The sequence below is a fragment of the Aspergillus brasiliensis genome (assembly GCF_001889945.1).
Source record: "Aspergillus brasiliensis CBS 101740 unplaced genomic scaffold ASPBRscaffold_1, whole genome shotgun sequence".
Classification (NCBI taxonomy): domain Eukaryota; kingdom Fungi; phylum Ascomycota; class Eurotiomycetes; order Eurotiales; family Aspergillaceae; genus Aspergillus; species Aspergillus brasiliensis.
In genome coordinates this window covers 4,219,195-4,245,767 of record NW_027137442.1, presented here as the reverse complement: position 1 = coordinate 4,245,767, position 26,573 = coordinate 4,219,195, and the positions used below count along the sequence as shown (strand labels likewise).

The following is a 26,573-nucleotide window of genomic DNA, read 5'->3' as shown; positions in this document are numbered from 1 at the left end:
TGCTCTTTGTTCTTCACGATGGAGCTTGATATCTATGCCCTACTGCACTATCTCGATGGTATAGCTGGCAATGCACTTCATGCTGCTGAGCTTCGCAAGAGAGCAGCATATATCTCAGCTTCTTTCCTTGTCCACAGAAATCCCGGTAGACTCATGGCGCATGTTACCGCATTGACGAACGGCGAAGAATTTATTTTCCCTTCTCATCAGATCCATGGCTCAAGCAAATTTGCTGATGTACCTGTCCGTCGTCACGGCAAATATCTGAAGGCCATCATGGCCGACTATCATGTTAATGCAACCGTTGCCGACATCGAAGGTCACCCCATCCAGCTCATCAGCATCCTTGATCCAACAATTGAGATGTTGCTCCAGGGGGAAGACTTGTTCCATTTCCATTATGCCCTCATTCGTGCTGAGCAGGTGGCAAATGAAGATCTCGCTCGGTTGGCCAAGGAGTATGGTTACCACTACATCTTCAGAATTGGCCTTATGGAATATCACATGACGTAAGTCGAATAATAATTCCCACAAGTGTCTTGAAATAACTATTAATGATGCAGGAAAACCGTGGCCGAAAAAATCGATTTCCTCAAACCAGATTGTCGTGGTCACGCATATCGAATGCGCGCTCAGGCTTGCTTATATGATGCAATGGAAAAGCGTATAAGATTGAATGCCGCTGAAAAGAAGCTTATACTACGTGCTGTCAATTGCCAGCCAGATTATGCACACAGATTCTGCAAGTATCAATTATTCCTTGTTATAGGCTATGCTAAACGAGTCAGGGGCGTGGTTAGAGTGCAACCGTATTGCCTACAACGCGATGAACGCCTGTATTTCTTTGTTGAGCGAACTCGAGGGTAGGAAGTACCGGAGCCTTTATCCTGAATAATGCTAATTTTGTATAATTGAAAGAAACAGTATGAAACATGCAAAAAACAATAACGGGAACATCCTGGACTATCCCGGGCTAAAGTGGACCTCAACGCCGCTATAGCGAACAACTCAATGGTCCGAAGATATTCGACGTCGCATCAACCGGCTGTCAGTTTTAGCGACGCCATGGCAGCTCATCACTTTTTCATCTCTCCTCCATATCTCTGACTGAGTCCTGAAATGATAGTATCTGGACAGCGGTCTCGATCCTACACTTCATGCATGTTAACGGTATCGTGTTACCGTGATTTCACGAAAGCTTCCTGTTTATATTTCTATGCCCAGACCGTGTCACTGGAAATTATGGTTGAAAGAGGGAAAACTCTGTAATCTGGACGGTACATAATGTTCATGTCAGAAGATAGATACACCAATACAGAATAAACTTCCACACAGCCACATGATGCAGCCAACAGGGCCTTCGATCATAGTAGATGGGGATGCATCCAAGACAGGGGCACCTGGACCAGGTCGATCTCCTGAACTCTGTATGCCGTCCTCCACGAATGGCATGAGAGCGCCGTCCGACTTTTGGCTGTTCAGCGTGACGATATCCGACCCTCCGAACTCCTCCGTGTCCGCCCATGAGTCCGACACTTTATCTCAGTAACTCGCGATGCAGATATAGCTACGAAGCCACAGCTGAACAGATGTCTTCCCATCTCGCTGCACGGTTGCGAGCGACAACAAAGAAATAAGGCGGACGAGCCACGGGTGAGAAGGCATGACGCGGCGCCACCGGGACGGAAATGGACATGACCCCTCAGCTCGTCTGCCTCCATCGCCGACCAGAGCCACTGCCTGCACGCGCGACTGACTTCCTCCGGGACAAAGAGGCTAAGTCCCGCCATTGTGACGAACGGGTGCGGACCGGAGCAACTATCGGGCAGTCTGTGTTCTCTGTCCAGGTCTAGAGGCGCCGGATATCCCACTGCTTCAAGTTAAGCCATGAGCGACCGCATGAGAATCTCTGGACCCCCAAGTGCTGCTATGCTTTTACCATGGGCTGGGGACCTCAGGGGCTTGCTGCTGAGCTTCTAGGAAAGCCACTAGTTGCCAGGTGCTAATTCCTCAGTACCTCTTGGCCCGTGAACTGAACTTAGTTCTGCAGCATCAAAGATCCACTCTTCTGCAGTACTTTTGTTTCGAGCCTAGATCGTGTTTTCCCAAAGTCTTCGTTTAAACTCCTTGTCGATCACCTCTACACGGGCGCCAGTAGCTGCCCTGGGTTTCCTAACGCCATCGACCCAGTGGATATGACCTGTCTCCTCTTCGAACTTGGATCGGTCTAAGAATCCACGTCAAGGTGCCAAAATCTGACTATGACAGTGCTAATGTATTGCCTTTTGGTACGCTGGCACCACCATGCAGAACACCTGTCAATCTAGTTGGTAAGGCCTTGGACTAGATAGGCTTAGATCATCATTTCTACACTACACTATCGATCTACTGCATTGGGTATGTTATCAATATGCCTGATTTCTCATTAGGCGTTGTGATATCCCGACGTCTACATTTCATTGTTCGAGCACACGGTCACGGAATAGATTGGTAAGGAATTCAAGCATGCTCTATATGGTATAGTAGTATGACGCGTATCTCTTGTCAAATAAGCATCCTTGTGTGAACTTGTACTTATCTTAGAAGCCTTTTCTCGAGGATTTACGGAGTACATGCTCTGCGTTCAAATCTCCACTTAGATCTACTCTATTTATGAGGTCCATGCCAACATCCTAGTCATGCTAGTAAACATACTAATAACTATGATGTCGTATACATTGCGAGTACAATTAGGGATTTAAGGATGCGTAGACCTGCATGAAGCCAGTATCTGTAACTCAAAGAGTATAAAATCCGCCTCTTTCCTCAGACACATCCTTTTGACACAAAAGATCTTTACCCTTCTATGCGCATCATAACTCGAAGGATCTGAGATATCAGAGTATATATGAGGTAGGACAGATTTCAAAACCCCATGAGTGTAGGAAGGCGTATTTGACAGCTTCTATATGCTCATCGGGCTGCTAAGGATGTGTGGATACCAATCAGCAATAATATACTTTGCTCATAGCAAATAGTAGTCTCGGAACTGTAGTAGTCGTATAGCATTTAAAAGATGATACTGGGATAATGGTGAGCGAGCAGAGGCCAAATATACCAAGTAGCTGCCTGCTGCCCTGATCTCAGAGATTGCACAGCTGACATTGCTCTCCTTTGCGTCGAGACCCTAGGCCTCATGATCATGATGCAGAGAAGAAGCGTCTGCAAGCAGTCAATGTAGAAGCGTCGGAACTTGCCATCGGAAAGAATGAATTAGAGCAAGTCAGACGAGGAACATCAGCGGCCGGCCATGTGACCGGGAGCAATGAATTCACTGGAGTTTCCCGGTCATTGTTTACCCCCTCAGCTTCCCGTAAACGAACGCGCTGCAACAATTTCTCCTCAAAGACTACAGCAGCGAGACAAGCACAAGACCAAGCAGAAGCATCTACAGAGACTTAACGAAACATCGTTATCCAAATCGAACCCTTTTGATTATCAGCGGAGTCACTAACAGCAAATGGCCCCCGCACTAAAGGCGGGGCACTTCCAGACTCACGAGTCCCCCGCATCCGGCACCATCATCATCCGCGACATTCTCTATGGCGACCACACCATTACTGAACCCATCCTGGTCGACCTGCTCCGGTCTCCCGACCTTCGTCGACTGATTGGTATCTGCCAGCATGGTGTAACCGGACATCTCGGCCTCCTACCCAAGCAGGTAAAGATCACGCGCTTCGAGCATTCCGTCGGGGCGTTTCTGCTCGTCCGCATCGCCGGAGGAAGCGTCGAAGAACAAGTAACCGCGCTTCTGCACGACATTAGCCACACAGTACTCAGCCATGTGGTCGACTGGGCGCTTTCGAAACCAGGCGAGGAGAGCTTCCACGAAGTCCACAAAGAACGATATATCCGTACGACGCAAATTCCCAAGATCTTAACCAAACATGGCGTTCCGCAGACCGTCTTGAATGAAGAGCAGTACCCGCTGGTCGAGATGGCAGCCCCGCACCTTTGCGCAGACAGACTGGATTACGCCCTGCGGGATATTGTTGCATTCGGGATACTCCAGCTGAGTGACGCGCACCGGGTCGTCGCAAGTTTAAGAGCATTCCCTGATGCACTGTCCCCGAGTCGGATGCTTGTGCTCGGGGATCAGCAGGCGGCACTAGATCTTGCGAGGGCGTATCTGGTTGCGGATCGGGAAGTGTGGTCTAACCCGACCCATGTTGAGATGTACAGAGGGACTGGTCAGTTGATTGGGGATCTTGTTCACGAAGAACGCATCCATGAGAAGGTGCTGTGGAACACATCGGACGATCAGTTCTGGCAGTTGTTGAAGGATATTGCAGATCCGGAGGGGTCGGAGATGCTGGAGAGGTTCGAGACTGAAGGACTGGTGGAGGAGCATGGCTTGCGCCTACATAAGCATGCCAAGGTTCGTACCATTGACCCTGATGTGTGTCTGTCTGGCACAGAAGCAGTTGCGCTGTCGATCGTGGATCCGGACTGGGCTGCTGAGCGGCAGAAATATATTCGGGGCAGAGAGGCTACGCGGGAGGTGTAATTGTAACATTGCAACTGGCATTACCAGGTAGGTTGTTAAATGGAATAATGAGTAGCATAGCCAACCCTCTACATATTACTACCATTTGCTTATCCAGAGTCTATTTACATCCCCTACTATAGTATAGCTGACATGCATGCCTCAGGCACCTAACCCCGCTGGCTCTTATCGATGGACCAATTGCGGGCGAGCAAGAAAAGAGTATGACTCCCCCCCCACGAACCCCTCCATTGCGTCCCCAAACTAAACTCCAAACTACTTTCTCTAGCCTTCATTCCTTTCAAACTACTAATCACTCATCCATTGTCTCCATTCCACCCCTGAACAATGGCCACCGCATACACTCAAACCGACCTCCAGGGCGCCCTGCCCCTCATCGCGCGCGGCAAAGTGCGCGATCTGTACGAAATCGACGACAAGACCCTCCTCTTCATCGCGACCGACCGCATCTCCGCCTACGATGTGATTATGGAAAATGTATTCCATCCCTATATACTCTTTCTCTATACCCAATTCCCCCCTCCCCACGACATGAAACCAACAAATACTAATCAAACAATGAAAATGAACACAGGGCATTCCCAACAAAGGCATTCTCCTCACCCTCTGCACCCGCAAATGGTTCGAAGTCCTCACCACCGCTCTCCCCACCCTCCGCACGCACTTCCTGACCCTCGACCTGCCCCCGCAAATCCCCGAGTCGCTGCGCCCCGTCCTCCAGAACCGCAGCATGCAGGTCCGCAAGCTTCGCATCTTGCCCATTGAGGCGATCGTGCGCGGTTACATCACCGGCTCCGCGTGGAAGGAGTACCAGACTCACGGCACGGTGCATGGTCTCCCCGTGAAGGCCGGGTTGAGGGAGAGTGAGGCGTTCCCGGATGGACCGATCTATACCCCTAGTACGAAGGCCGAGTTGGGTGAGCATGATGAAAACATTCATCCGGATAAGGGTATTTCCCCCCACTTTCTCCATTATATGTTTTGAGGTGGTTTTTGGAATGAGGAGAAGCTAATGTTCATGTAGCCGTTGAAATCATCGGAGAGAAATACGCCGCTATTGTCGCTTCTCTGTCTGTTCAGCTGTACAAGATCGCCCACGAGTATGCGCTGTCCCGTGGAGTCATCATCGCCGATACCAAGTTCGAGTTCGGTGTTGATGAGGAGACCGGCGAGGTGGTGCTTGCTGATGAGGTGTTGACGCCGGATTCGTCCCGGTTCTGGCCCAAGGATACCTATGAGATTGGACGTGGACAGGCCAGTTTCGATAAGCAGTTCTTGCGCGATTGGTTGGTGAAGGAGGGATTGAAGGGCAAGGAGGGTGTTCGGATGACTGACGAGATTGCGGAGAAGACTAGTGAGAAGTACAAGGAGGCGTGGGAGAAGATTACCGGGGGTAACTAATTATCAGTCCTGGTGGACTTTGTATGAGATTATAAAAAATGATATCAAAAGGGAAATGGTATGGTAGGGAGACACTAGAAAGGTATATTACTGTTTTGTACAATCTAGATGTGGTATCAAGTTAGTTACGTATCTGCACCTGCATCTGCATCTGCATCTACGCCTCCCACTCATCCTTCAACCCCTTCAATCCCTTCGCCTTAGGCTCTCCCTGCGCCGTCTCCTTCACACTCTCCCTCTGACTCTGACTCTCCTTCTGTCCCTTACCCACCACTTCACCCGTCCACCCCGTCTTCACCCCCTCATCAACCGGCAACGCATCGGCCCCACAAATCCTCCTCTCCTCCTCAATCTCCGCCTCACTCATGCCATTCGTCGCCCAAATCTTCTGAATCCTCAAATCGTACGGACCCTCCACACGATCCGTCAACCCAATGCCGACACTCTTAATTCTCTGCCGAATAATCGACGTCTGCGGCTCAACCACCATACCGTGATTCGTGCGCACAAACGAGTTGAACGGCAACAGGATCGTCTCCCATCCTGTGCCACCAGACGTCGTGGCACTCGCGCTGCCGCTGGACATGACAATGCTCTCGGGCGGGATATCAGACAAGGCAGCCGGGATGCTACCGTTAGGGTAGAGCTGGTCCGCTAGGTCGGAGGAGTCGGCGTTCGACGTAGAGAAGGAGGGCTGCACGCGATGATGCCGCGTGTATAGACGGTGTTGGTGGATATCGGTCTCGACGATGGAATCGGTTTGGATGTTGACGGTGTAGCGACGGCCGTCGGATTTTACTCGTAAAGCGAGGTACGTGTACGGGTCGACGTCCCAGAAGAGGCGACCGAAGAGCCAGAAGCCGCGGTCGAGGTTGCGGAAGGCGGCGTAGCCTTTTGATTATTATTGTCATTAGTACAAGTGATTCAACATACGGGACGGAATGAAAGGGAGGAGAGGAGGAGAGTGTATACCTGTCCGCTCAACTCGCCAGTTTTTGGGAAGCTTTGTCGAAATACTTCCATGGAATCGGGCATGTGCTGGACTGTTCGTGGCTGCGTCGGCAGGGACGTAGTCTAGACTGGCAGTACTGAAACCTCCGACGACACGGTCGGCCATGGTCTTGCAGCTGGCAACGGACGACTCATCTTCGAAGTCAAGGAGGACGTAAGGCTTGGTTGGGGTGTGGAGGGCTTCGTTGTTCCAGGCTGGTCATTGGGAATTTTTATCAATCAGTTTATCGATAGTTCAGTTAGTTGGCTGTGGAGAGGGAGCGCACCGATTCGGGACAGACGGCCGAATTCCTCGACGCTGCGTTTGAGGAAGCCAGATGGCTTTGCAGCTAGGCATCGAGCCGTGGGGAACATGTTGGCTTGAACGAATACTTAGCAAGCCAATTGGGGGATGTTGGTGCAGCAATGAATTGCGGCGGCGATGCGTCGAGGAGATTCTCGGCCCTGTGCATGACGTCGGAATTTCGCAGGCCGTGCATGCCTGAGGCAGAAGGGTATCCGGCCTCGGGGGAATCACACCGCTCAAGAACTAAGGAGAGGTACAGCTGTCTTTGGTGGGTTTACTGACAGCCTGGCAGGCAGTAGACTGGCTCTGGTAACTGGAAAACAAAGGTGAGTATAAGAGTTTTATTTAGACTGTCTTGTCATTTTGTCATGTTTTGCTGACTTCTCTCATTTAGGGGCTACTTCGAGAGCTGCAATTGTTCCTGGGGTGTGGCACTGAAAGACCAGTATATCCACTCACGAGCTCTAAACTATGATATAGCCACTGCATATATCAAGCACGTTCACTGCAATGTTTCTGAGCTACCTAGAGACCCAGCCTACACTTGAAAGCTGTGCAGGCCAACAGCAATGCCTCCCATCAGCATAGATTCGCCAGTTGTCTTATTCTGCCAGCAGAATAAGAAGCGGTGAGAAGATCACCTGGCACGATATGCGGGTATTCCACCAATCATCTTGCGAGCGCATACATCGGTTGTTGGCCAATAAGAAGAGTGTGCACGGGGTCAAACGACGAGATGCAGAATGGAACTCGTTGGACTCGAACTGAACAGCGAAAAAGATCTCAGGAAATGATACGGCATGACAGGGTGTGGCTCACATTATTCATCTCTAGTAGGTCTATATTCAAGCGGGGAGGGACCCCAAGGTTATCAGCTTGCTGCTTTCATGATATGGCCAGTGGTGGTGGTGGTTGATAGTATCACCAATTGCTCTATATTGCTGTGCTCGGGGAGCTACAAACGTTCCAACCAGCGAGAATAAATATTCAGCATGTCGCATGTGCCAGGTACATCTACTATTAGTGTGAGATACATATACCAAGAATCAAGCTGAATGACCGCACGTCTGCTGGGCTCAAGGCGTCCTTCAAGACTATCAGTGCTGCTGTGCCTCTGAGAGGGTCCGTAACCTCGTCCAGACGTCACAGGCAGGAAGATGCCTTTTCCTACCGCTGGGAAGAAGCGGCATCTCCCTTTCCCTTTCTCTCTTCTCTCTCTCCCTATCTCTCTGTCCTACCTCAACAGGATACCTTCTACCACACTGGCTATTCTCCAACAAGCTATTCTCTGTTTGTTCTGCGAAAAGTCAGATATACTTGCTTCTCTATCAACCCTTAATCCATATACTACCTTAATAATATCAAGGTGTAGTACAGCAGTCGTCATGGCTACCCTATTCTACTTCCCCCACCTGTCGACTCCCCAGTCTCAGCTGTGGAATCTGTCCTTCTCTTCTCCTTGGAATCAGCCCCAGTCACCTCGTATTACCAGGGAAAATGCCCAGATTATCCTGCCCACAGATGCCTGTATACACGTGGGAAAGTAAGAGCAGCTTTTCATGACGCATACACCTCTAGTCCACTCCTGAACTACTAACACTGTCTAGTCTCCCGAGCGGCCTTTGCATGAAGGTTCTCCAGCTTGAACTGGAGCAGCTCTTCTTCCAGTTTGGAACATGCTGGGCGCAGGTTCGCGAAGGGAAGAGGGGTCTTCTTAGCGGTTGGGTGCAGTTCACAGTATGAATCTACCTTTGCACTAGCGACCTTCTTTTATATCGTGTAGTATGGCCAAAGTTAACTGACATCGCTTGCAGCAAAGGTCCCACGCCCAAGCAGCTATCGAGCAGCACCGAAAGATTTTCCTCAGACAGCGTCCTCTGAGAGTACAGGCTGCAAATGGCCTCAGTATAACTTCCCTTGTTGACTCTGCAGATATCGTCTTATCTAACAACATCACAGGAAACCGTGTAGAGCCGGTGGCGCGTCGCGAAGAAAGGGCTGGGTTAAGCAACCCGCCCCTATACATGCCCTCCATGGCTATACCACCTAGCCAGCCTACCGCGTATGGGCCAACGATGCAGTATAGCTGGTCACCAGCTCTACCGGTATACGGTGGTTTTTACGTTCCTCCTCCACCACCTCCTCCTCCTCCTCCAGTCTCTGGTACTTTACTTCCCCTATCCCTAATAATCTATTCATAACTCATTAACATCACCAGTCACGCACACATATATACCACAACCTTCTTTCTATCCTTCTCCCCCGTCAAGCAACACCGTTGACACCCAGTCCACTCCGTCCACTCCGTCCACCCGGTCCACCCAGCCCACCGACTCCAGCTGCAATAGTGTAGTAGTATTCGAGGCCGATCAAGAAATGGAAGGCAACATGGACAACCACTCCAGCCTTCCTTGCGACATGCCACTATCCACCGGCCGCACGATTAGGAATTATGTCAACGATGCGAAGAGGTTGCGGGGCATTGACCTCAGTGAAGAGGCCACCTGTGCACTCATCTCGGAAATGGAGGAAGAGGCACGAAACCAAGGCTTGTTGCCGCTGTTGGACTCTGAGCCAGATTAAGTGGTTACATTTGGATGAAGACGAAAAGAGAATTACTTATTCTTCTAAGGTGTTTGAGAAGTTCTACTATATACCGTGTTTTGGATACATGGTTGCAGTCAATTTGCATTTACTACTAGTCATCAGGTACTGATACCCCACGAGTTAAGAGAGGAATATATCATACTTTACACATTATACATTTCTTTTCATAATGTTCAATAAAGGAACCCCTTTCAAACAAGTACCAGTGTTCAAAATCCCCAGCCATCAAGACACGCCAAGGCAAAATCGACACCGTACTATGTCTATGCCTATAGTATATATCTAACAGCACAAACAGTACCCCAAGCTCTCCATCCCATACTACTTAGAACTCAAGCACCAGTTACCGAGATGCAAAAGCCCCCTCACCCAACACAGGTGGAGCACAGCACTTAACCAGTTGCCCTCCTCTCCACAAATGGTCACCAGATCATCACCATCAGTTGGCCGTCAGCCCGATATTTAAATCGATTAGATCATCAAATAACGAAATTAGATATTCCCCAAATTCTAAATATCACTTCACAGCAAGCAAGCAAGCAAGCACTTACGATCAGAGCAGTCTACATCATTCCCACTCAGGACATCGGAAGCGCAGCACTGGGGAAGGTTGTGCCATCGGGGCAGATGGAAGATGAAGATTGTGCAGTGGCGAGGCTGGAGGCTGTGAAGAGGAGGACTGCAGTAAAAGGTTTCCATTTTTGTTTTATTAAAGAGCTGAGAGTAATAAGAGAAAGGGAGAAGAAAGAGTAATTAATTTGATAACGGCTAGTACCATCGGGGTAGGCGGGCTGGGGTCAACTACGACGGGAGCTATTATGAGGAAGGTTTTCAGTTCTGATAGTATTTTCTGATCAGAAGGTGGTGGTAATTAGAATCAGATGAGTTGATACAGCGATTGAATAAGACCTGGAAGAGCGCATGCTTAATCAGGCTAGAGTCTTTGGCTAGCTGAATGGGCGTCTTTGGTCTGTATTAAACTGACGAATGTGCACCATTCCCCAAGAAGCATGCCTTGAAGTGCAGAGAGTAACTACTAGTGGCCGTGTGGGGGTCAGAGATCTATGAAGTTCCAATAATATTGTATCCATTGACAAGCGGCATGAACAGTAGCCTGACTGAAAAGTGCTCTAAAATGCGCTTACAATCTGCTAAAGACACCTGCCATCCAGATCACCACCCGCTAGTTATGCAAGCTCATGTAATCGAAAATATGCAAATGCCATGTTGTAAATACTGATGCCAATCGTGAATGATATATGAATATGAGCCATCCGACCCACCCAACGCCCGTCTCTATATTATATACAACCCCCTTGAATGCTCTCGAAGAAAGTAACCAAAAAGCATACACCCAATAACCAGTGCACCCTTGCTCGCTGACATCGATACCCGCAGTCAGAATGATGACAAATGAACGAAAGAAAACAACCAAAAGAGTGAATGGGGGAAGGATGTAACAGATCCCATAGGTATAACAACATGAGATGGACCGTTATATGCAATAATATGGGTATGGTATCGAGCAAAAAAAAGGGCAAGCACAAGCACATGTAAGACCAAAATCATGAAAAGAGAAAGCAGCAGATATTATATACGGGGGCGAGCTGCAGATGGAATATGCTTAAGCTCTGACGCGTCGGGCGTCGAAGTATTTCAGGCTCACGGCGGTGTCGTTCATCCCGACAATTGGAGCAGCGTCTTCGAGAAGTTCCCAGGGGCGGACCGGATATGCGCCAAGAACGCGGCCACGGTACTGCAGACGAAGGTGGCTTGCAATGCAATTTACACCTTCAGATAGCCCAGCGGGGAGTCCAGACGAAGCTGAAGAGAGGTTTTGTTGTGGATTGGGTGGCCCGCCGGCGAGATTACCAGTCGGTGTTGGGGTTGAGCCACCGGCCGCAGGAGATGGTAGAGATGCGGGCTGGGATGAGTTGACTGTTGATGTATCCATCACGGGTCCGAGAAGATAGAGGAACCGGGAGTCATTCTGGAATTGAAGGAACGGAGGGCATTTCTCCTTTAGGAAACGGGCACATTGTTGCCGAGCCTCGTCCGGAAACGTATCGATAAGTGCTGCTGCGACGTCCAAAGCGTGCGTTTGCAGCAAGATTCCGGGGCACGGGCGGTAGCTTTCCGACTGTACAGGATGAGGGAAATAATTCGCTGACGGGTAGAGGCGGATGACTCGATCCGGGAGTCGTGCGAGAGTGATGCAGAAGATCGAGACCAGCATGCGAGCTTGTTCTTGGAGGCCGACCGGTTTGGGTGTGAGTGCTGGCGTATTGAATGCTGATCGGTGGATGACAACCAGTCTGAGCAGGGCTGAGAACCAAAATGCAAGGCTTCTTTCGAAATTCGAGCGCGCCTGAGCTGCCTGACATGACTCTGCGGCAGCAGACGGATTTGGCTGCATGGTGATAAATTTTTGGAGAAGCAACTCCATTTTTTCCACCAACATAGGCGCAACCGATGGTACACCCGTTTCAGGAATGCTATATGCTAGCTTTTCAATGATCGCCAGATAAAGCCGGGCGGTCTCAATGGAGTTTGATTTGTCTGCCACGGTTGGATCGTCGATAGGCTCTTCGAGAATAGGGACAGAAAAGAAGCCCTTTTCAGCTCGCTCGCGGATCTGAAGCGGTCAGCGAGATGTAATAGGAGAAGGGTTGGCTATTTTCATACCTGTCGCACTGCATCCTGGTTCATCAGACTCACCAAACCGTACCAGTGGGAACGCTTTGAGCGAGCATCAGCCATCGCTGCCTTAAACATCACATCCACAATACCATTGTTGACTCCATTCCCAGCCTCTGCATTGAATAAGAGCTGGAGCTTCAACTGACAGATAGGGAGCGAGAAGTCATTGTTCATGCCAATGACTCTCTCAGCCTCAGACATAGTCTGGGGATCTGGAATAATGTCAGCCTAAACCCCAATAGCCAGAGAACGGCAAACAAACCTTGTGGGCAGAAGCCGAGTAGTGTATCAAGTGCCTTTTGTAGGATCATCGTGGATGCCGCGTCTTGGCCGACTAACTTCTGCGTACAGCATTGTACCATGCGTTCTGGTTTCTGCCTGAGTAGGTTCTGGAGCAAAATCATGGCGCACTTTGTAAGGTCTGCCGAATTCAATTCACCCGCACTTCCTGCCTGCCTAGTGTGAATCAGTGGCACAGCAGCGCGGATGATATTGAGGCACTCCTCTGGATGCTTGTCAATGAACTCTTGCTGAGCTAAATAGTAGCGATATGTGACCTAGACGGCAAAGTTAGACGATGCAACTCCAGGGCATGCTTCAGGACTAGTGAAAGGAAAGGAGGGCGCATAGCAAGAAGCGAAAAGTGATAGAGCGTACCATATCTGCATAATGGCCCTCGCCCGGTTCCTGTGGAACGAGAAGTTCAAGAAGATCCAGCTGCAGATCCGTGACTTTAGGAACGACCGAAGCCACCCTTTCCGATTGCAAAAGCTTCTTCACAAGCATCACAAAGGCATGTATGGTAACGCAACCAACTCCGATAAGAGGAGGGAGGACACGGACCATTGCAAACCGAGAAGGTGACTTCAGAACACCACATACCCAACGAACCAGCCTTGCGTCGAATCGTTTAGGATTGAAGGACCTCAGATAAGCTAGATATCTGCATATGTCATTCGCCGACAATTTAACATGACCATTGTCGTTGGCCAAGGCCCCAGTCAATGAGTTGAATATGGAATCCATAGTGGATTCGTCCATCCCCCCTCCGGAGAACAGGATCTGATCTAACTTTTCTTGGGACGACGAGTCGGTGTCATTGAATGCCATGGGGAGATTGTCCGACAGCGGAGATGGCGCAGCTAGGGCGGACCTGTTCTCAATACGAGACAGGTCTTGACGCAGGAGAGCAACAGTGTTAAACTCACTGGGCATCCGTAGCCCTAATTCGATCAGCGAGAAGATGAGGTCCAAGCTGGGCGCCCCAAGTCTCTTGAGACGAGCATAGGATTCAACAAGCCCCTTGAATAGATCTGTCGCGGCACCGATAACGCTCAGTGAGTCGAAATGAAAATTGATGGTATCAGCAACAGAGGCCAGGACGATATTGTCATCACAGTTTGTTGCCTGCTTGAGCACGTCGGCCAGCATCGAGATATCTCCGAAGCTTTCCAGAACGTCGCGGATGTTGTAGAACTCGACAGGAGTGAGTGCAGAGACACCGGAATCAGCAAGCATAGGTATATGTGCGTATTTCCTAGCAGCCGTTAGAACTTGAACATACTTGAAGGGACCGAAGACCGCATACCTGACTGGATCACGACAGTGTCCAGATACTCCACGGCGGATCCATAGGCCAATCTCGGATTTGACTGCCCAAGTCAAACTCGACAATGGTTCGTCAGTCAACATTGCATCGCTGGCCTGTGGCCCAAAGATTTTCGGAAGCCGTTGAGCGATAGATGCCTTGACGGTTGTGATGGTTGATTCCTCATGCGAAGCAGTAATCCCAGCGCGACTCAACAGCGTATTGCGGAGGTTACGGACATATTCCGGCAAACGGGCCAATGGGAGTTGCATAAGCAGGCGTAGGTCGTCCGAAACAGCCTACAATTCATTTAGTCAGTATCATAGCTGAACACTCCTAGGAGAGGCATCTGACCTTGTGTTGATCGGGTAAAGGATCGTTCGCCACCCCTTTAGCCATCAGCCACTGTAAGTACCTGCCAACAGAGAATGTCTGAGACCGGACAAGTTCGGCGATTATGTGATAGACATTGTCCATATTGACGCGGCTGGTTATCTGAGTGTCAGCAAAGAAAGCGAGAATATGTGATTCGACATCCATCCCCGACATCTTCCACTTTCGAAGCAGGCGAACACTGGTATACACACGGCGGGACCCGTGGCGAAATGGAGTCGCTGCCCACTCAAGTAGCTTTGCGACCAGAGTAGCCTTGTCTTCCACGGCATTCAGGCAGGCCGAGGATGTGGACAATACATCGTGTGCAGAACGTATGGAATCGAATAAGTGGATGAGGTGTTGCTGAGGCAGTTGCGGAGTTGTCCCTTGTGGGTTGTTAGGTAGCTGGATTCGTATATTACGCTCCGCAAGGTTCTGGAGCGTTGTCTTGTCGGGAAGTTCCTTCAGGTTCAAGCATGAGGCAATCAAGTCCTTGTATTTCTCCCAGGATAACGGTAGTACAACAGAGGACGTATGCTCGAGTACCAACCTCCTGATGCAGCGAGATAAGCGATCAACTAACGGTGCCAGGGCTGTTGGTTGTCCGGGTTGCTTGATCTGTCCCGCCGATTAGCCATCAAACGACAAACATGAGATTAAGAAAGGCGTACCAGACGCAGCTTCTCCAGTAACACCTCAGCCAAACGTCGACCACGCTTCCGATAGCGCATGATATTGTTCCAGTATATACCGAGCATTAGGAGCCACACGGGTACCGTGTTTAGTGGCGCAGCCTCTAATGATACCAAAAACCAACTGAGATACTGGTCATGGTCCAGCAATCGCTCGAAGAATAGACGAGATGTTAAGCTGACACTGTGAAGAGTAAGTACCTCTGGTGCGAGAAATGGAAAGGAATGGCGTACGCATAAGTCATCTTCATCTTCCAGTCTGAGGATCCACAGGTACCTATTACGTTTTCAAGAAACTGCTGGACAGTTGATGTCCAGTCACGAACCCATTTGGTCTCGAGGCCCAAAGCGAGGGTCCCGCTCGTGCCCTTTCGCTTAAAGGCACGGATTTCGTTGGCCCCGACACATCGGGCCAACCATATAGCTCGCGGGACCGGGATACCTTTGCCCAGGCATTGATCGAGCAGCACCTTGCCCCGGATACCATGAGGGATTGTCCGACTCAGTCTGCGCAACGGGACGGACGGATTGGCAAGATCCCGAAGCCAAGCCTCGCGTTTGTTATCTGTCAAAGTGACACGCGGGGGAGGTTTGAAGCTCGACGGAGTAGCAATCGTGCTATGGGACTGGCGCTTCTCGAGAGCAGCGGAGAAAACGGACGAGAGCATCTGGAGGCCGGACCGATGCTTCAACTGCGCGTACAGAGACGGGCGGGCGGTATTGGACTCGTTCTGCGAGACCTGCGTACGATCGTAATGGCCTTGTTTTGCAGTATGGTCATTGAGTGTATCTTCCGGGTGGTTGCCCGTCCAAGGGGAAAAGTCCGCAACTCCTAAACCGCGATTAAGCAATTAGACGAATCCTTCCACATGGGTTGTCGTGCGGGTCGACTTACTCTCCCCTTTCAGCTTTGGCGCAACAGGGGGCACGACAATACGATATGGAGTTGTTTGCACTTCCTTTGTAGATGCGACATCTGCTGATTTTGCGCTATTGGTTCCGGAGGCTTCCTGCGGATTGTGCTTCCAAGGGACAAGAGGTAAAGGTGGCGGCGAGGATGCAGGTTTCTTCCCTTGAGAAGTGGTATCATCTTCCTTCGCTTCCACAGCTCCAGTCGTCTCCGAGACCAGTGCCTGGAACGACCACACCGGTCGACCGCGCCAGGCAAGCGGGTTTGGTTTGGCGCTTGCGGTCCCTGGGGTGCTTCTCGCTTCTCCTCCACTTCCCGGGGCTGGACTACCCTCAGGCGGACATGATCCTGCAGGCGCATCCAACTTGAGTTTTTTCGCAGGGGGTTCTCGTTCTTGAGAGTCGCTGACATTCGCGGTAAGGTCGATTACTGCCGGCTGTCGGGGTAGCGGTTGCGGCATGGACATTGACAGCTTCTCCAACTGCGGGTCGGATTGAACCAGAGGTTGGGAAGCATCAACGCGTCCTGAGCCGTTATTGAGGGCGCGCAGGGAACGGCCCCATGGCTGGACGCCGGCGGAAGAATGAGGTATCATGTCAGCTTCATGGTGTATCCAAGCGTCGGGATCTAATCATTGGCACCGCGCCGTGACGACGGCTATACGACTTTCTCCTCAGGGATGGTCACCGGACGCTTGTGGAACGGAATGGTAAATTGCCTGATAGGACCAGGACCGGTATCCTACACATTCGATCCTTTCAAAGTGAATCTGGTGCGGTTAAAACGAAACAACGAGCTGGGTGGAGCGTCTATGGGGGGTGGAGGAGACGGAGGTTAAACCCCGGGTAACCGTCGCGGAACTGAGAGTTTCGGGGGCAAGGCGGGAAGGGAAGAAAGGTCAATGGATCCGACGGCGGAAAAGATGGAAGCGAATCGACCCAGCGGTAAGGGAGATAATACAAGAAGGACGCCAGATAGAAGATCGAGAAGGGGAAGAAAGAAAATCAAGTCGAAGCGAAGGAGAGATAGACCAAGGAAAAAGGCCGAAGACGGTGGCCGAAGTGAGCGAATCTGGAGATAACGTAAGGAGGACCAACTGGCACCTGTATGACCGACCTACCCAAGAAGGAAGTCGCAGTAGCCCGAGAGGGGGCAATGGATTACCGGCTTGAGACGGTAAATTATCCGGCCGACGGCTGCCAGTCCGCGTGGTTCAATACCGCTGTATTACCGGCTATGGGGGGAGAATTTGGGAGGGGGATCCGTAATTCCATTTGAATGGATCCTCTGATGATCGGATCATCGGAGCCAGCTTATCCATAGGCTTAGAGGCTAATCCGAGGGCTGATAGTGTAAAGTAATAATTAATTTCAATCCCTGATTGTTCTGACTACTGAGCTAATAATACCCACGGAGTACCTACATGGTACATATCTGCTAGACTCTGAAGTAGATACTCCTACTCCTAGTACTAGTAAAAGGTCCGGAGTATCTACGGTGTTCCTGCTGCTGAATATCTAGATTGAAACCAAACTAATTATTGCTGACTTAGTGTACAAGCTTCTGTTGCTCCCCCAGTCTTTTCTCTCTCCGCATTCAGCAACTGACTCCGACTGACTCAATCCATGAAGGATTTACTCACTAGAAAACTGTTTGGGCCTGTCGGATGGCCTACGTAGTCCACCGCAAAGTGATCACGCTATTCGGTAAATCTATCAACCAATCCTGACTCGATCATCTTGGCATCAGATGATGGGGATCCTTCATTCGGACGATTTTGAACCTGCAACTCGACGCGATTACCTGATGATATCGCGGCATATCGCCCCATTCTTCCGCCAGTGGCTAGCATGCTGGGATCGGATGAAAAAGAAAAATGAAAAAAAAAAAAAAAAAAATTTCCCAAGAGCCACTTGGATCAAAAAGATAGGGACCATGGCGAGGCGACTTTCTCTGTGCCTAACCCAACCACAGCCAGCTTTAACTCCGCAGATCGGCCCGGTTAAGGGCGATCCCTGCTCGACGGACAGTACTTTGGGATTTTGAATCCCAACTTGTTTGCGTCGCCTTACAGTAGCGACACCTCCCCCCGGGGAATGAATCTACGATGGGCAATCTGGTACGGTGTTTGCAAGGTAATAGAATCTTGTCATTGTCCCATCAAAAGTTCAAAACTCTACCTGTAGCACACACTAGGTGATACGTGTGCGATCTCCCTGGAGAAGGAGGGGGAAGGGATATGAATTTTCCCTTGGCTGTCACATTCAAACAAACATACGGTGAGCAATTTTTAGACTATCCGATTCAGTATCCCGACTGAAACCAACCCTATCTAGATGGAGATTATTACTCCGTAGAACTTTGCCTGAAGCACACTTCCCTCTGTTCCTGCTCCAAGCCTCCCAACTCCCAAGACATTTTTCCAACTTTTCGCCTTGAAACCCACTTTCCATCACCCTGTGGGCCGTTGGATCAAGGGGATCCCATTCTCTCGGATTCCTCCAGTCTTCTCCTGCCTAAGCGCCCCGAGCCCCGTCGGGAGGATCCATTTCCGAAAGATGTTAGACATGTGTCATGATTTTATTCTTCTTGACGCATCATCGGCTATGATTTGAAAGGGGTCCATTGACCATCCCCATCGCTGCCTTCTGCCATCTTCAACCGTCCGGCTGTGGGATGCAACCCCCCCTCCACAGTGGCATGACACTGCGTGGGAGACTGTGAGTACCGTATGACTATCTATGCCGTCTGATCTCGAGCTTCTCCGCATCTGAAGTGGCACATCGCTGTAGATCTACGATGGTATTTTAGCCTGTAGATACAACGGAGTAGATAGATAGATATAGTTAGTATTCTTTTGATTCTTTACTGCTTTCAGGTCGCCACAACTCCGGCCCTTTTTACGCACTAAGAGCACCTTCCGTGTGCCCTGTGCTGCTGGGTATCTACTCAGCAGAGATCTCCTGTTTTAAATACGGGGAACAGGGATCCATGTGCTGAGCGCACTGGATCATCCCGGAAACTCCGAGCGCACAGACTGGCGCAGCATGGCTGGTACCAGATACTGGCCACGGAGGCAGCTCTTTCAGTAACACTCATCCTAGCTGCAGGATGCGGTGCAACCCTGGCCGTCCCAGCTCGCAAATGGCCACTTTGAAAGGAGCGGATAGATACACAAGCATGGTCCGGATTAAAATCGGGGTTTGCGAAAGGGGGCTGCTCGGTACTGGACAGCCACGGAATGGGTCCTCCGTCGGAAGCCCAGCCCAACGCCCCTTATGCACATGAACTAATTAAAGGAAGATAAATCATACGCCTTGTTCTTGGGATAGATAGATAGGCCGTGAGATTGTTCATACTTGTCCTTTGTTTGGGTGTCTCTTCCAGAAGTTGCTGTGCATGCATGTACCTTGTATCGCCCGCCCGGTCAGAAATGGAAGGGAGGGTGGTGGTGTTTGCGATACCTGAGCGGATCGTGATTCTAATCGCTGACCGTATCACTGCTGATCACCCCTATCGCTTGGAGTTAGTTAGCTTGATCAGAAGTACAGAGCAGGCTGACCTGATGTCTGATACGGCTCAACCCGAAGATGGGTGATCTCCGGAGGGATCTGTGTCTGGTCCCTCATTTCTCGTTGACACCCAGCTTGTCCTCCGAAGGGACTAAACTACGCTAAATCTAAGGTGCCCGGCCTCGGAGCTAAGCAGTCATGCTTCATTCAGTGTGGTTTGCTCGATATCATCCGCTAGTGCAATAGTCAATAATATATAGCATTGGTTCGTAGATACTTAGAAGCTATGTAGCTATGATTGCGATCGTCTTTCTTGTGCCCATGCGTTCGTGGACTCATAATAGGATAATATAATGGACAACTTATCATCCGGGGAACTGATAAACCTCGGATCCGGGCAGCCTTTCCGCTTTGGTCTTGGCGTCACATATCGCCTGGTTGGCCTGTTCGCCTGCCTCTCAACCTGAACGAAGGTACCTCTATCACGGCCTGTGCAGTAGCCTCGGAGTATCAAGCGACAAGATGGCATCCAAGAAGGATATGCGGAGGTTGGACCTCGGTAAGTTCTTGCTTCTGCTGTCGGGATATCTCATTCTGAGAATTTGAGCGTATCTTTGCTGACGTCGACGCCGACTACTAGCCATCCCCTACATCGACCCTCCCAAGAACAAGGATGAGCCCGACATGTCTAGTATGTGACGAGTGCAATACTAAATCCTATTATGGATGGCTTAACAAGGAGAATGTGCTGACTGTCCGGCTCAGGCGCCATGTCCAGCACCATGCCTATGGCTGCTGTAAGTCGCGAATCTTGATTTGAAGATCTTGTGCTCCTTCGTGGTTCAGACGCGCTAACACTTGCAACAGATGTTCACCAGGAATAGGTGAGAACAAGATTTATCGCTTCAATTGGCTGTGTGGGCACATTCTAACAAAGCTCGCGCGTACAGGATGATCGGATGGTAGGGCGCCAATATCTCAACGTTTCTCAGCAGCTGGCTAACTTCGGTCGATATAGGGTCTCTTTCGTTTTCTCGCTTCAGTCCTGGCTCGGTGAGACTCCAGACCAGAAGAGAACGGCTTCGACTCCGGCCTACATGTCCGTCCTGATGTCCTGTATGTGTACACATTCTGCTCCTACCACACGAAATTCACAAGAACTGATTGTCGCTTGCGCCTATAGTGATGGCCCTGGTTGTTGTATGTTTTCCAACGATCCTAACGAAGAATACCGGGCGAAAACACTTCGAACGCCTTTCTAATATGCCTTCTATAGACCTACTTCCCCATCTTCCTGCCTCCTCAGAATGCGCGCGCTGCCCCGGGCGCTACTGCTTCCACCACACCTTCCCCTTAAGCGACAACCGTTTCTGTGATACCATTTCCGACGAGTTTCGATACATTATAATACCACAATTCCTTTTTCAAGTTCGCATCAAAAAAGAGAATGGTTGGAAAGTTGGGTTTGACGGTGGTCGAAAGAGACAAGACACGATGAATGCAGAGCCCTTCATCAATCTGTCTTTTACTATTCTGTACAGGGGGAGACTGCGATGCTGTATGAACATCCTAATACCTCATTTGCCATAATATCATCTTGTCTAGAGAGTCTTGAAAGATACTAGTTTGGTCACCGGTGGGTTGTAGTGGCGAGCTTTGACTACACGTCGTCGACAACACTATTCAGGGCTCCCATGTCTCAAGACTTTGGCGCAAATGTGTGAGGATGAATTTGGCATGACGGATTCGCCATGTAAAACATATGCTAGACAAGCGGAGGACAAGCTCAACAAATGCGTAGAATCTACGTATGTATGAGGGGGCACCGGGGAAAACGGAGGGGGTGAGAGGAGAACGCCCTTGGATTGCCACCGATGTCCAATCAACATCCCGGTTTGGAAACCCAATTATAGCATTTGTCTAGAAGCCCCGACGCCTCTTCAACCCGCCCGCCAAAGGCAAAAGGGTAGCAATCAGAATGAACCTTGAACCTAAGAGACGGCCCAGTCATGGATCATGGAACGTACCAGATCAGGACGCTGGAAGGGGGGGAAAAGAGGGCTTAGTCACGGGCACACCGCCTTCCCCCACAAGGGCGCTAAGGCAACGCCGCGCCCCTCAAAAGGCTCTTCTGTTCTTCTTCCTGCTTCCTTCCCGACCACCACCTCATCCACTTTTGAACCTCCAGCTCCAAGTCTCCCAAGACTCTACGATCACTTCGATTTTCACAGAGATCTAATTCTCTTCCCTCGCTCACTTCCTATACACCGCTTTTAAGGGCCGTTTACGACGAAAGGCCGAGTTTATGTCCATCGAAAACCTTAAGACCTTCGGTGAGTCGCCACTCCTTCCCCCCCCCTTCTGTGGACATCGTCCCCAGGCCCACAGTTCTGCCTGCAGTGGGTGTTGGTCTTCCTAGTGATGGTCTTTTTGGAAAGATCCTTGCTAAGGAGACTCTTCTTCCTTGCTATGGCTTGGCTGTGTAGCCGGCGTTGTCCCTTTGGTCCAACTGCGTCACAAGTTGGCGGGGTAATATTTGGTCATGAGAGCCTGAGGCTGACACGTGCTCTTCCACAGACCCCTTCGCCGAAGCTGACGAAGACACCGGCGAGACTAAACAGTCTCAAAATTACATCCATATACGGATTCAACGTACGTTCTATTGTCGTCCCCTCCACGTGGTGCCTCTACCCCTGTCGTCGTCGTCGCGGGTGGCGCCACGCTGTCCCATCATGCACCTATGACTAACGTGTATCTTGTCCACAGAGCGCAATGGTCGTAAGACCTTGACTACCGTCCAGGGTCTTCCTAAGAAGTTCGATCAGAAGAAGATTCTGAAGGTGATCAAGAAGAAGTTCGGTATGTTGTCGCCTACTACCCACGTGCATCGCCATGTCACTAACTTCCCTTGTCAGCCTGCAATGGCACCATTGTCAACGACACTGAGATGGGCGAGGTGATTCAGCTGCAGGGAGACCAGCGTAAAGATGTTCAGGAGTTCTTGACCGACAAGAAGGAGGGTCTCGAGCTGGATGCCAAGACCATCAAGGTCCACGGTTTCTAAGCCAGACGCCACGCCCCCCCGTTCCGGTCCCTTCTTCCCAGTCTACGTTTCCCTCAGAGCGGTGCGGCAGGGGACAGTATGTGTCCACCTGCGCTCCTTCTGATGTGGCATTGCGGTCCCCGCCACTGCCACGAGGGTTGTTCGGTCTAATATATTGTCTGCTGCTATTACCGCTCTTTGCCCGGAATACTGGACTTGGGCCTTTTGTCGAATTGATGCACTATCAAGTTGGTCATCTTTCCATTCGCGACTACGCGATGGAAAGAGGCCCAGTGGGTCTGGCTTCCCTGACTCGACTGCTACATCTGGAATGGGATAATGAAGGAACGAGGCGTTGGTAGATACCCAATATCTTCATAGATGATTTACTTCTTCTGTTTTTCTACTTCTTCTTGTGTCGTGTCTTTGCTTGGCTTCGTGTGGCCACCAGTACGTGAAAGGACAGCTTCGGCCTGCTTTGTTGCAAGGGTTGAATTAAAAGGATGGGGAGGCTTGGTCTCGATCACTCTCGTTATCTCTTAATGTTCTAATCGTTGGTGTGTTGCATTACCGCCTTCACTGTCATTACCGTGTCCTTGCTCGAGAATGAACTTTCATTCCTGGCGGAATGGTTTTGGTGAAATACTCTTATTTTTTTGGGTTCCGATCTTGTCTTTCAACTCTGCTCTCGTGATTTCGTAGTTGTCGTAGTTCTAGGCATTCTATCATTGGAAACGACGTATTTGCACGTAGCAAGTGTCTTCTTTAGGGCAAGAGGGTACACAATTGGAATGATAGCTAGTCTATGGAAACAGGTATTGCGCCTGATACATCTGCAAATAAAACAAGTCAAGCCCGACCTAGCTTACAATTCCCCAATCGGAGCTCGCTCATCCGACACTCGCATGCGCAGAAAGATAGTCACGGCCCAATCCCAAAGCTTGCGAGTAATGACGAACACGGGCACTTCGGGCTCATTCTCACGGGTCAGATGCAACTGGAGGAGAAGCGACGACATGCTGACGAAACTGGCCACAGCCACGACGAGCAGCGCCGCTGCAGTTTCGCGCTTGATTGTAGCGTGATTCTGGGTGGCATGATAAAGGAATGTAAGGGTCTAATTTGAAAGAGAGAGGCAAGTTAGTCTGAGACATTCGGATGATGGAGGAGGGTTACGCAATGAGGGAAAGTTCAGGAAGCTTACAGTGGTAATGGAAATCCAGGCTGGCAAAAGAAGACGGGGATCGGACGAAGCTCCGGAGAGGTAAAGGACCCAAGAAGTGATATAAGCAATCAACCCGTTTGTAGTAAGGAGACGAATAACAACAGCTGGTGGGGTATAATTCAGAAGCCTGGGATGGTTAGTATAGACACACAGATGCTAGGGTACCCGGGGTAGCATACCATCGAGACATCATACAATCAGCAAAAAAGTAAGAAAGATATGCGGATGCACTGCACTATAATCATAGTTAGACCTATTCGCAAACGAGCCTGTACAAGGAAAAGGAGATAGGATATGCACATACCCACATAATAGCCAAGGCCACCTCTGTTACCCGGAATCGTCTTTCAACATCCCAGTCTTGACTAACACTCCCAACAATCGCCGCCGCCCACCCCTCATGTCCTATGCCTGGTCGAATGTGCAGCAGTTCGGCCAGGAAGGTGAAGGCACATCGGAGCCCCCACCACGCGGCAGGCACGGTGCTCAGCGCGCGGCAGATCAGTAAAGGCAAATACCATTTCCGATCAACGCCTAGAATGACGGCCACCCGGGGGTGAAAGGCAGAAGGGACCGAATGACCAGCATCGTTGCTACTAGGAGTGGAGGAGGCCGGGGAGGGCGGAACGACGGTCGAGGGGGCGGAGGGGGCCACGGCTTTATCGGGGGAATCCACTTTTGAGAGTATGGAAGCCACAGTAGAATAGAATGGTGAGGTGGGAGTCGTGGGAATGGGAATGGAATCCGACAGCGAAGCAATCAAGTCAGGTTCAGGAGAAGACGACCGGGCATGAGACGAGAAGGATGGAGAAGCAGCATCACGATAAGGAGGAGCCAGCCTTAAATCCCGGCATATGCGGCCGTCACGCAGATGTTACCCGAACAAGCGGCAGGCAGGCCAGAAAGTATAAGAGTCGTTGGTGGTAGGTCCAGAGCTAAATTGTCTCTGATCGGACCCCCTAAGCGGTATAGATTCTCCTTTGGTGCACGGCGAAACTCCACGAAACAATCAGGTAGGCGGTGCTTGTCCGCGGCAGTCGGTAATGGTTTAGGAAAACGCAGCGGAGGGCAAGTCCGAATCAATGAGCACACGCTCTTCCTGCCGTTCGAAAGTCGATGCCGAGGAATGACGCTGGAGGAGACGCACGACAGGCGGGAAAGTGCATGGAAAGAAGTGAAGCCAAATCAGCCCAAAAGCGAGTCTCGCGGAGAAGCACCCGCCACGTGACCCGGGGCCGCTCGGCGGAATTTCTTTGGCTTCGTTTTCACGCTTCAGCTCTTGCGTCCAGCTCTCCCCCGGACCTCTGCGACTTGCTCTGTCCCGTCTGTCGAGGTTTTCCCTCTGGCTGCTACTCTCGTCATGGCGTCCTCGCTGTCCAAGGGCCCCGTTTTCTCGGCCATCCGATCCAGCAACGCTCCCTTCTCTGCCTTCTACTCCGGACCGGCCATTGCTACACCATGCCAACGCCGATGCCTTTCCCAATCCTCCCAGCGCAGTGCTGGCCTTCGTGGCATGCCTCAGAACATCTCCATGCCATCGCCCGCTCAACCTAGTATGCGGACCCGGGGTAGGGGTATGCCTAGGACGGATCTTCCCCAGGACATCGGACTTCTGCCGGGAACCTTTATTCGGCCGCTTTGGAGAGATATGCCCTCGATCTTCCAGCAACCTTCGGAGCGTTTACATATGGAATGGCTTTGGATCAAGTCGGCTTTCCAGAACTTCATTGGGTAAGTTTCAATCCCTCTTGGACTGCCCCTCAATGGCTGCCGACGTTCGGGCTGCTAACAAGATAACAGAGTCCTCGCCTACTGCAAATGGCTCAACAAGGGACTTGCCCTTAGACTGAAGGAGCGTCGGCAGATTGCTGCCGAATATCACAAGAAGATGTACACTGCATTTGCTGCGTAAGTGTTCAATCCTCTCGTTCCGCGCCATCAACCTCTCCAACAAGTTATTGACGAGTCTCGCGAAACATAGCGGCGATACCAATACCCTGCGCAAGGTGTGTTGCACCGGTCTTGCCAACCAGCTGAGCACTCGCATCGCTGCTCGTCCCAAGGGCGAGCGTGTCACATGGAACCTGGACAGTTACATTCGCTCCCCGGGCACCTACTTCACCGGTGTTCGCGTTCTTTCGGATCGTGCGACCCAGATCCCCGAAATCCCCAACTCCGGAGTTCGCCAGGTCGTCCTGCGCATTACCAGCCGCCAGTCGAAGGGCACGACCAAGGCGTCTCCCAACGGTGCGCCTGCGGATAGCACGGCCGTGGCCAACAACACTAAGCAGCAGGACTGCACCGAGTACCTTGTCATTCAGCAATTCCGCTGGGCCGGTGAGGAGGACCAATGGCGCGTCTGGGGTCACGCTACCCCCACGACTGTGGAGGACCTGGAGAGTCCCTTCTTCGCCCGTGGCATGAGCTTGGCAGACCGCATGGAGGCCATGAAGGAGACGATGACGGGAAAGAAATAGGCCAGTCATCAGGTCACATCGAACCCCCGTTATCGTGAACTCAACCCACATTGTAACAAGACCTGAGTGCTATCCACGCCTCCCCTTAGGGGCCCACTCATCCTTTATACTTGGACCAGCAAACAAGGGCCGGGGTTTCTCACACGGCCCGCATTGCATTGTATGATACGCAGTGACGAAGCACAAAAAAGTGTTCA

At 50.8% G+C, this 26,573-nt stretch overlaps 9 protein-coding genes across 9 annotated transcripts; 6 read left to right on the top strand and 3 right to left on the bottom strand.

Moving 5' to 3' along the window:
* Positions 1 to 18: 18 nt before the first annotated feature.
* MAT1-2-4 (putative mating locus protein) lies at positions 19 to 867 on the top strand (the record flags this gene model as incomplete). The annotated part of the gene is made up of 2 exons (XM_067622218.1): positions 19 to 509; positions 564 to 867. 2 exons carry the CDS (start codon positions 19 to 21, stop codon positions 865 to 867), a joined length of 795 nt encoding a protein of 264 aa, XP_067485551.1.
* Positions 868 to 3,360: 2,493 nt separating this feature from the next.
* Positions 3,361 to 4,703, top strand: ASPBRDRAFT_37523 (uncharacterized protein). Its single transcript, XM_067623745.1, has one exon. The coding sequence runs from the start codon at positions 3,500 to 3,502 to the stop codon at positions 4,547 to 4,549; it is 1,050 nt and encodes a 349-aa protein (XP_067485550.1). The 5' UTR covers positions 3,361 to 3,499; the 3' UTR covers positions 4,550 to 4,703.
* A 16-nt stretch (positions 4,704 to 4,719) lies between these two features.
* Positions 4,720 to 6,008, top strand: ASPBRDRAFT_265564 (phosphoribosylaminoimidazolesuccinocarboxamide synthase). Its single transcript, XM_067622278.1, has 4 exons — positions 4,720 to 4,750; positions 4,818 to 5,026; positions 5,124 to 5,499; positions 5,574 to 6,008. The coding sequence occupies exons 2-4, from the start codon at positions 4,877 to 4,879 to the stop codon at positions 5,948 to 5,950; spliced, it is 903 nt and encodes a 300-aa protein (XP_067485549.1). The 5' UTR covers positions 4,720 to 4,750; positions 4,818 to 4,876; the 3' UTR covers positions 5,951 to 6,008.
* Positions 6,009 to 6,107: 99 nt separating this feature from the next.
* On the bottom strand, positions 6,108 to 7,315 carry ASPBRDRAFT_113787 (CIA30 family protein; the record flags this gene model as incomplete). The annotated part of the gene is made up of 3 exons (XM_067616768.1): positions 6,108 to 6,841; positions 6,923 to 7,156; positions 7,228 to 7,315. The coding sequence occupies 3 exons, from the start codon at positions 7,313 to 7,315 to the stop codon at positions 6,108 to 6,110; spliced, it is 1,056 nt and encodes a 351-aa protein (XP_067485548.1).
* Positions 7,316 to 8,632: 1,317 nt separating this feature from the next.
* ASPBRDRAFT_191540 (uncharacterized protein) lies at positions 8,633 to 9,830 on the top strand (the record flags this gene model as incomplete). The annotated part of the gene is made up of 5 exons (XM_067620378.1): positions 8,633 to 8,790; positions 8,855 to 8,984; positions 9,062 to 9,152; positions 9,207 to 9,410; positions 9,466 to 9,830. The coding sequence occupies 5 exons, from the start codon at positions 8,633 to 8,635 to the stop codon at positions 9,828 to 9,830; spliced, it is 948 nt and encodes a 315-aa protein (XP_067485547.1).
* A 1,648-nt stretch (positions 9,831 to 11,478) lies between these two features.
* Positions 11,479 to 16,714, bottom strand: ASPBRDRAFT_114726 (mediator of RNA polymerase II transcription subunit 12; the record flags this gene model as incomplete). The annotated part of the gene is made up of 9 exons (XM_067616841.1): positions 11,479 to 12,489; positions 12,540 to 12,766; positions 12,817 to 13,111; positions 13,212 to 14,091; positions 14,143 to 14,441; positions 14,497 to 15,135; positions 15,189 to 15,393; positions 15,444 to 16,041; positions 16,105 to 16,714. The coding sequence occupies 9 exons, from the start codon at positions 16,712 to 16,714 to the stop codon at positions 11,479 to 11,481; spliced, it is 4,764 nt and encodes a 1,587-aa protein (XP_067485546.1).
* Positions 16,715 to 20,153: 3,439 nt separating this feature from the next.
* On the top strand, positions 20,154 to 22,695 carry ASPBRDRAFT_51057 (SUI1 family translation initiation factor; the record flags this gene model as incomplete). Its single annotated transcript, XM_067626664.1, has 8 exons — positions 20,154 to 20,190; positions 20,272 to 20,322; positions 20,397 to 20,428; positions 20,624 to 20,747; positions 20,815 to 20,835; positions 22,209 to 22,283; positions 22,398 to 22,490; positions 22,547 to 22,695. The coding sequence occupies 8 exons, from the start codon at positions 20,154 to 20,156 to the stop codon at positions 22,693 to 22,695; spliced, it is 582 nt and encodes a 193-aa protein (XP_067485545.1).
* An 844-nt stretch (positions 22,696 to 23,539) lies between these two features.
* On the bottom strand, positions 23,540 to 25,300 carry ASPBRDRAFT_51056 (uncharacterized protein; the record flags this gene model as incomplete). Its single annotated transcript, XM_067626663.1, has 7 exons — positions 23,540 to 23,791; positions 23,879 to 24,026; positions 24,079 to 24,134; positions 24,204 to 24,738; positions 24,778 to 24,858; positions 25,129 to 25,169; positions 25,202 to 25,300. The coding sequence occupies 7 exons, from the start codon at positions 25,298 to 25,300 to the stop codon at positions 23,540 to 23,542; spliced, it is 1,212 nt and encodes a 403-aa protein (XP_067485544.1).
* On the top strand, positions 25,260 to 26,376 carry ASPBRDRAFT_111977 (uncharacterized protein; the record flags this gene model as incomplete). The annotated part of the gene is made up of 3 exons (XM_067616609.1): positions 25,260 to 25,630; positions 25,700 to 25,807; positions 25,881 to 26,376. The coding sequence occupies 3 exons, from the start codon at positions 25,260 to 25,262 to the stop codon at positions 26,374 to 26,376; spliced, it is 975 nt and encodes a 324-aa protein (XP_067485543.1).
* Between the last annotated feature and the right edge of the window lie 197 nt (positions 26,377 to 26,573).

Bases quoted from the DNA above. Each gene is read 5' to 3' on its own strand.
- ASPBRDRAFT_37523 (XM_067623745.1), top strand. From the start codon at position 3,500: ATGGCCCCCGCACTAAAGGCGGGGCACTTCCAGACTCACGAGTCCCCC.
- ASPBRDRAFT_265564 (XM_067622278.1), top strand. From the start codon at position 4,877: ATGGCCACCGCATACACTCAAACCGACCTCCAGGGCGCCCTGCCCCTC. The intron at 5,027-5,123 runs GTATTCCATCCC...AAATGAACACAG, and splicing joins ACGATGTGATTATGGAAAAT to GGCATTCCCAACAAAGGCAT. The intron at 5,500-5,573 runs GTATTTCCCCCC...ATGTTCATGTAG, and splicing joins AAACATTCATCCGGATAAGG to CCGTTGAAATCATCGGAGAG.